Source organism: Taurulus bubalis (assembly GCF_910589615.1).
Source record: "Taurulus bubalis genome assembly, chromosome: 2".
NCBI classification, from domain to species: domain Eukaryota; kingdom Metazoa; phylum Chordata; class Actinopteri; order Perciformes; family Cottidae; genus Taurulus; species Taurulus bubalis.
Genome location: NC_136590.1, coordinates 32,015,394 through 32,024,633, shown reverse-complemented (window position 1 = coordinate 32,024,633; position 9,240 = coordinate 32,015,394). Strand labels below are relative to the sequence as shown.

The window sequence follows — 9,240 nt, the reverse complement described above, 5'->3', positions numbered from 1 at the left end:
GCTCATTTATATAAAGCAATTTCCTCATGTTCCCATCTGGGGCTAATTAAATCTGCTTTATAGTTCTGACTCAAATTGAATATGTGACATTTGGTTGAGACTGGTGAAGCTAAACTACACTGCAACATATTTAGAGGATCACTGGAGAACTTGGCAGACAGACCGACTTATGTGGGTCATGAATAACTAACACATTTTATGCAAATCCATCATAAAGCAGCCGTGACAGAATTTTGTTTAGCCCATGGGTCATAACTTACTGATGTCCTTATCACCAGATGATTTGCTGTCAAAAACTAATCTTTTCTTCCAGTCGGTGACAGCCCTCCTTAACTGCCGTGAATCCATAAATCACCGTGCACACAAAAGTGTAAATCCCAGCTGATTTGGGACTCCACAGGGTTATGTTACCCAACTGCAAATTAAGAAAAAAGAAACATTTGAAATGATAGATGAGGGTTTATTATCCCCAGTGTCAGAATGACATGTTGGCAACATTGAAGTACATTCAATGAAAAGTGAGGATGCAAGTCTCAACTTCAAAATTAATTGTTCATCATTGTTTTGTTTTTATAAATTGATTAAATTTCTGTAGGTTTTCTGTATTGGTCCATTAATCATTCCAGCAATTATGAAAATACTTACTTAAAATGCTACTTAAAAACGGACTATGTAGCTTTTGTAAAAAGAAAAGAAAGGAAAAAAGAAACAACACAATTCTCCTCTTAGGAAAGTTTAATTCAAAAGCAAGGAAAGCCACTTTTACTCCATTTAATACTTTCAGGAGTTTTGATATTGTTGTGTCACTGAAATTGCTCAGCCACTCCGTTCTACTTTTTTTTTCTTCTTTTTTTTTTAAAATCTTTTTTTAATTGATTTTACAAATATTTCAGACAGAAAATGTGGACATGGCTGTCCCAACAAGGTTAGCATATACAGGTTATTACATTCAGTTTCATATTGCTTGGGGATAGTGTAACTGACGAACTGGCACTGAGTACAGACAACAAACAAACGAACACATCGCTCTGAGGAGATACGAGTAATCCGCTGATTCAGATAAGAGGCGAAAAAGGCAAAAAATCCCAGAAACAGCCACAATACCAACACAATAATAGAAATAAAAAAAAATTAAACAATATATGTTAAAAGAAAATGATATATATATATATATATATATATATATATATATATATATATATATATATATATATATATATATATATATATATATATATATCATTTTCTTTTAACATATATTGTTTAATTTTTTTTTTTTTCAATTTCATATATATATATATATATATATATATATATATATATATACACACACAATTATGGAACACACATAACAAACACATGCAAGAACAAAAAACAAAACAGAAAACAAACTGATTTAAATTAAAATCTAAAAATAAAAATACAAAAAAATAAAAAGCGTGTGGGGGGATGCTGAAATGCTGAAATTCAAAAAGTTACCTGACATAGTCAGTTTACTTTTTGAATTTCAGCATCATTTAAGTACTTTATGAAAGGTTCCCAAGTCCCTTCGAAGGAGTCACTGGAGTCTCTGAGTGAGAATCTGATCTTTTCGAGTTTTAGATCATTTAGGATCTCAGTTAACCAACTGATATGTGAGGGTGGGAGAATGTGTTTCCATTTGAGTAGTATGAGGCGTCTAGCTAAAAGTGTCGTAAAGGCCAGGATGCGTCGTCCTTTGGACGGCAGATCAACTACTTCCAGCGGCTGTGTTCCAAATAGAGCTGTGAGGGGATCAGGGTCTAGTGTTATGTCTAGTACCATCCCAAGTATGTTGAATATTTTATCCCAGAACTCTTTTAATTTAGAGCATGATCAAAACATATAGGTATGGTTGGCGGGTGATACCAATGACACGTGTTGCAGCTGTCATTGGTATTCAGGTAAATTTTGGCTAGACGGGCGTTTGTATAGTGAACGCGGAACAACATTTTGCGTCCCGCTCTACTTTCACGACTGTTACATTACATTTTATCATGTTTTAGATGATCATTAAAACATTTTTTTTTTTTTTTTTTAATTATTTATAATTTACAATTTACTGAGTCAAGAAAATGTTGGTAATGCATCCATGCCAACAATAGCTATGCACTACATACTGTATGCATATCACCCTGCAGCATTATGGGCATTATGGCAGTAACTTATGTTTCATTAACTAATTAGACTACAAGCTGACCCAGTATAGCTCCCACTGCAGTAAGGTTGGACATACGCCTATATGAAAAATTATAATCTGACAACAGACAGTGAGAGGTGATAAGACGGAGAGAATAAAGTGAGAGTGAAAACTGAGGAGGGAGGGGTTGTACTGCTCAATAGATTAATCACGCATGACTGTTTTTTTGGCCACCAGCTCATACACAGGGGGAGCGAGGGCTTCCTCTCCTCTCTGTGTTCTCTCAGCTATGGGTTCTTCTGCAAGATGCATGCTCTGGACCCTGTGTGTGTGTTTCACTGCTCTGGAAAATGGTGAGTAGGCCTGTGGACTTTCTTAAGTGTTGACACACTTCAGGGAGACACGATGAGAAATATTGGTAATTTTGTACACACTGCTGTAATTTTGTGTTTGAAGGGTCTGCAAAGCTTTCATGAGTTGCTGCTTCTTGTCTGTAATTATTCACTTGGGTTTTGGTTGAAGATAAAAATAATTGTGTACTTTTTTAATTTCGTTAGTCTGTTGGAAATACAGAGACGACAGACTCTTATAATCTAGACCCAGAACCCCTGTGGTATTTGGACAGATAAGTCTGACTTCAAATTGCAGATTCTTTTGACGTGCATACTAAAAGTTTTGTTTTCACAATTACAATTTAAATAGTTTAAATATCCTACTAGCAGTGGAAGACTTTATACAAAAAGGTTTTAATCACATAGAAGACTCATCAACAAAAACATTTACATTTGCATTTAGTGCGCTTGAAAAGCAGCCCTTTTTAACATTCCTTATAATCCCGCCTTTGTCGTATTGAGTGATTTGAAAGGCTTTATACAGACTGACGTGTGAGAGACTGTTGATGCAGTTAATGTTGAGAATCAATGGTATGTTCATGAACACATCCCGGTGAAGTGGGTTGTTTTTCCACTCAGTCTGTGATCGGTTTGGCTCACCCTCAAAGCTGTCAAGTGTAATTAACAAACTAAAATGCGTGTGGAAATTCCACACACACACACACACACACACACACACACACACAAAAGGCCTGGGGATGACAGGGAGGGGGAGGGGGCCATTATTTCAGTAATGAAGGAGGAGAGGGTGCAGTCTGCACGTCAACAGGGAAACTAGGGAAGTTAAAAGGAGAAAAAGACAAAAGTGTCTGATTATATGTAACTGATATGACCTGTCTCGTTTGTGTTTGTCCTTTCTCATGTTGTTAAATCAACATAGCTGCACTCAGGGTAACCATGAGGGAATCTAGTGTCAAGGTGGTTCAAGGGGATGTTGTCGTCCTGCCCTGCTCTTTCTTCACCTCCAGCCCCCTCTCCAGACTCAACGTCATCTGGACTCTGGCTCCCTTCTACAGTCCTGAAACCCCAATACAGGTCTGAATGGGTGATTCTGATGCAAACATCCTCATAATACCTCATATGAAACTAAAGATATTTATGGTTTGACACTAATTATCACTGACTGCTGTCACGTCCAGGTGATTGTGTACGACCACGGACAGGTGATTGAAGACTCCTCATTCATTGGCAGGGTGGGTTTTACAGGTATGCCCAGTAAAACCCTTTTTATCCCAATTAATACAAAATATATGTATACACTCACCTAAAGGATTATTAGAACACCTGTTAAATTTCTCATTAATGCAATTATCTAATCAACCAATCACATGGCAGTTGCTTCAATGCATGTAGGGGTGTGGTCCTGGTCAAGACAATCTCCTGAACTCCAAACTGAATGTCAGAATGGGAAAGAAAGGTGATTTAAGCAATTTTGAGCGTGGCATGGTTGTTGGTCACAGACGGGCAGGTCTGAGTATTTCACAATCTGCTCAGTTACTGGGATTTTCACACACAACCATTTCTAGGGTTTACAAAGAATGGTGTGAAAAGGGAAAAACATCCAGTATGCGGCAGTCCTGTGGGCGAAAATGCCTTGTTGATGCTAGAGGTCAGAGGAGAATGGGCCGACTGATTCAAGCTGATAGAAGAGCAACTTTGACTGAAATAACCACTCGTTACAACCGAGGTATGCAGCAAAGCATTTCTGAAGCCACAACACGCACAACCTTGAGGCGGATGGGCTAGAACCGCAGAAGACCCCACCGGGTACCACTCATCTCCACTACAAATAGGAAAAAGAGGCTACAAGAGCTCACCGAAATTGGACAGTTGAAGACTGGAAAAATGTTGCCTGGTCGTGTTTACGCCGTAATTTGGCGTAAACAGAATGAGAACATGGATCCATCATGCCTTGTTACCACTGTGCAGGCTGGTGGTGGTGGTGTAATGGTGTGGGGGATGTTTTCTTGGCACACTGTAGGCCCCTTAGTGTCAATTGGGCATTGTTTAAATGCCACGGCCTACCTGAGCATTGTTTCTGACCATGTCCATCCCTTTATGGCCACCATGTACCCATCCTCTGATGGCTACTTCCAGCAGGATAATGCACCATGTCACAAAGCTCGAATCATTTCTAATTGGTTTCTTGAACATGACAATGAGTTCACTGTACTAAAATGGCCCCCACAGTCACCAGATCTCAACCCAATAGAGCATCTTTGGGATGTGGTGGAACGGGAGCTTTGTGCCCTGGATGTGCATCCCACAAATCTCCATCAACTGCAAGATGCTATCCTATCAATATGGGCCAACATTTCTAAAGAATGCTTTCAGCACCTTGTTGAATCAATGCCACGTAGAATTAAAGCAGTTCTGAAGGCGAACGGGGGTCAAACACAGTATTAGTATGGTGTTCCTAAAAATCCTTTAGGTGAGTGTATATGTTTTTTTTTCTTTGTATTTTTTATAATATCATTTAAATCTTTTTAAGGTTGTGTTTAGAATTTGGATAAAGGAAAAAATATATTTCATGTAAACCAACTGCAGGTATTCCCTGGAGTGCAGATATAGTCCTGAATGACACACGTGTATCAGATGCTGGTACGTACCGCTGTATGGTCAATAACCCACCGGAGACAGCAGACCCCGGCATCGGAGAGCTAGAGCTCAATGTTCTGGGTAAGTGTGTCACATGTTGTCCAGCTCTGTGAGAGTAAGGTAGTTCAATGGCACTTACATATTTGAAGCCGTCACCGTTTAATATACTGTGAATTAGATTATAATATTCATATTTGCATATCTGCCATTACTGGTGTGGATTTATTTTATAGTGCAAAGAGAATGGAATGAGAGATAATGATAAGGGCCCAGCACTTTGTTCCAGAGTGAAATACTTCAGCAACTTTTGGATGGATGCCATGAAATGTTGTATGGACATTCATGGTCCCCAGAGGATAAATCAATGACTCCAAACTTTTTTTCTAATTAAATTCCCATCAATTTCAGCTGTAATTGAGTGCAGTGTAATTGAGTAATCTTAGCATGCTCACATGCAACACTAAAATTGTGAACATGATAAACATTAAATCCGCTAAATCTGTTAAAATTCATACTGATGTTAGCATGAACTCAAAATACCGCTGCTGTGCCTACTGCAGGTAAAGCCACTAGCTTGTTGTTAACAATTGGTTTGTATTATTATGTTCATACAGTTATCGTGAAACACTTCCAGAGAAACAACTCACAAAAAACTACTTGAAGAGAAAGGCAACTTGTCGATTATTGTACATAGAATTGTAGCCGTAATATCATTTTAATGGAAAGGGAAAAACAATAAGCTGTTCTGAAATGTCAGTGCATGCCTGCTTTGCATGTGAGCCCAACAGTGGAGCATTGAAACACTGAAATTCTTGCATCTATTTGTTCCACTGCAGTACAGCCTTTTAGAAACTCATTTACTTTTGTAGCGCCGCCTTCGCTGCCTGTGTGCCAGTGGGACGGAGACGTTGATATGGGAGGAAGTGTCACGCTGTCCTGCTCGGTGGTGGAGGGCGTCCCCAGTCCAGAAATCCGCTGGGATAAACTGAATCCAGAAGAAATCGCACTTCCAATCAACATGGAGGGTCAGTGTCGCATGCACGCACGTTTTAACCATAATCAATGACACCCTATGTCAAGCGGATTTAGTACTTATAGTACCCTCCTTAACCTTTTAACTATAAAATAAGATTTTAGTATTGTACTTCCATAATGTTGGGGGACTCAGAAGGGACACAATTTAAAGAAGAATGGTTCAAATCAACGCAGCAGATACTGAGATAACCTGACTTTTAGGGTATGGTTGAAGTAGAAAAAATAAACGGACAACCTGGACCCTACAATTCCCATATTGCAACTGGAGTGCATAATTAATCCCCCCACCCTGTCCCTGTCACAGCTATTGATGTAACTGCCTCTCTTCTCTCTCTCAGGAGATCTGTCAGGCTCCGTCCAGATTGTCAATGTGTCATCTCAGACATCCGGCCTGTATCGTTGCTCTGCCAAAAACCTCCTGGGAACAGAGAACTGCTACGTCAACCTGTCCATTTACACAAGTAAGAGCCTCTTTGTTCACCCATCATCCTCTTGGCCTCTTTTCTCTGCTACCACCTTTCGGTTCTTCTTGTTTACTCTGGCTGTTTGGTCTTTGTCTCCAGCCCCAGACAGTTCCTCAGGCCTCCTGCAGGGGGTGCTGCTCACCTTGTCCATGAGCTTGGTGTTGCTGGCGCTGCTGGTGCTTGTGCTATGGCTCCATCGGACAGGACAGGACGGAAGGTGGAGGGAGGGCAAAGAAGAAGAGGAGTGTTATAATGAGATACGATATACTCCGTCTCTGATGAAGCGTTCATTTGTTTGATTTGTCAACACTCACAGGAATTTGAAGAAAGACAAAGAGATGCTCAAACCCGGGGTTCAAACAAAAGACTTTCAAAACATTTGGTTTCGTCGAGATAATAGATTTTTTTTTTAACGAAGGAGCCACGTCTCCCTGCATACCACTGTACCTACTGTGCAACAGCACACATTTTGAAATAAATGCCCATGTTTCCATTAAGTGTAGTATTTGATTTAAAAAAGGATTTACAATTGAGCCACATACTTTCAAGCATTTTTTAAATTCCCATTGAATCTGAAAGCCATTAAATGTACATGATAATAAGAGGGCGCTTTGGCTCCCCTGGCTTTAATCATTTTTCTAGAAATGCACCAGAAGACAAGCCTCCATTTGTACCTTTGCCCCTATTAGACATCAGTACTAAAACCCTTGCATCCACCACTATACTCAAGACTCAACTTCAAATACGTAAAATCTAAAAACAGAGAATCTGTCCTTTTTGGCCATAAATCAGACTAACATGATCTTCATCTGAAGAAGCCGACAGTGTGGTTCACTTAGGTATTTTATAACATATTTCATAATACAACCAATCTGGATAAGCACACTATTGCATAGCCATAGCGGACTCGGCAAAGCAGAGCCCAAAACCTTTTCATGGAGCCGCCGCCCTGTGGGCCCACAACTCGCAGGAATATGTATTGGGGTTGGGTGCAATGTGATGCGGGTGGCAGGCGAGGGTGGAAACCTGGTGCGTGACCCCCTGGCATTGCATACTGGCTCAAGGGATGTGGAATGTTGCCCCTCCGGCTGGGAAGCAACTGGAGCTGGTTGGGGAGGCTGAGCGGGACCAATGACATATTTGGGCTCACCTTCAGGCATCGCACTTGTTTTGGAACCAAACTCCTGGTGGGGCCGGGCTTCATCACACATGAATACAATTGGGCTCATTGGAGCCACACGTCTCAGCTTTCTAGTCATACCCAGTTCATGGGGGCATTAAGGACTTCAGTACGCTAAATAATTAAATACAATTTTTTTGCTGAGGCGAAAATAATACATTTATACTGCATGCAAACTACTTTATGGTTTTTGCCCCCCCCCCAAAAAAACTATTGTAATAAAGTGTTATGTCTGCAAAGGGGAGACTTGTGGGTACCCATAGAACCCATTTTAAATCAGACCTTGGAGGTGAGAGGTTAAGGTCCCCCTCCACGAATTGCCATGCTAGTTTTCCCTTACCAAAATGTTGTCTAAGTTCGGTACTGCCTGCTTCCCATCAAGGTAGCATGGCATGGCTAGTTGTCTAGTTTCATATGATAAGTGTCTTCATTCAAGCTTCAAAACTGAGGAAGCGAGAGCCTCCGACAGAAAGTTTGTCGGCCAGCGATTCAGCACTAATGGAGGGTATTTTGAAATTCTAATTAAGGTTTAAGGCAAAGTCTCAGGATTACCCGTTCAAAGAATTAAACGGGAAAAAAAAAATCAAATTACTCACAGCAGTTGATTTGCAAACGATGACACAAAACCTTTAATTTAAATAGGAGAAAAAAGAAAGAAAAATAATCACATAAAAAAAAAAAACTGTACAGAACATTGAACATCCACTTAAAGTTCTTAAATAAAAGACTCCCCTCCCATAATAATTAAAATAATAAAGTGGGATGGTGTATGATACATTTTGTGCAAAAGTATTGAAATCTTCCCAAACTGCACATTTCGACTGGAAGAGTGCCTCTCTCCACTCAGCTCTCCCCTCTGATGGGTAAACACAAGAGTCCCTCCCCTAAACCTCCACATAGTGTCTTCAATGTAAAATAACCCAAAATCCAATAATAATAAAATAGATTTGTATTTTAAATATATATTTATATAAGAAACATGCTGTACATAATTTAAGAGATTAAGAAATCCCTTTTTATTGACACGCAGATCTGTTGGTTAACTTGTGCTCTCCACACTCCCAGCAAAGAAAAAGCCCGACTCCCCGTTGCTCTGGAAACAAGAAGACAGAGGAGACGAGAGAAGCTCATCAGAAAGTCTATTCCTGAGTCAAGGGAGGTCCTCACGTGTTTTGAGAGGGATACTGACGCACTTTTCACCTGTTGCAGCTTCTTCACAGCCGAGACTGAGCTGCTAAAAATATTTTTTTTTAAAAAAAGGTAAAAAAAGAAAGAAATTAAAACCTTTACACTATGTGTCCATTGTCCAGATGTTGTAAGGAGCTGAAAGTGGGAAAATACCACTGCAAAGACAAAATGATTCAACAAATATGTGGAACAAACAGCATGCAGAACATATTGTAAAGTCATGTG

At 39.9% G+C, this 9,240-nt stretch overlaps 1 protein-coding gene across 1 annotated transcript; it reads left to right on the top strand.

Moving 5' to 3' along the window:
- Positions 1 to 2,447: 2,447 nt before the first annotated feature.
- Positions 2,448 to 6,946, top strand: LOC306733260 (immunoglobulin superfamily member 11; the record flags this gene model as incomplete). The annotated part of the gene is made up of 7 exons (XM_079214472.1): positions 2,448 to 2,511; positions 3,431 to 3,585; positions 3,690 to 3,756; positions 5,098 to 5,229; positions 6,018 to 6,173; positions 6,522 to 6,644; positions 6,747 to 6,946. 7 exons carry the CDS (start codon positions 2,448 to 2,450, stop codon positions 6,944 to 6,946), a joined length of 897 nt encoding a protein of 298 aa, XP_079070598.1.
- Between the last annotated feature and the right edge of the window lie 2,294 nt (positions 6,947 to 9,240).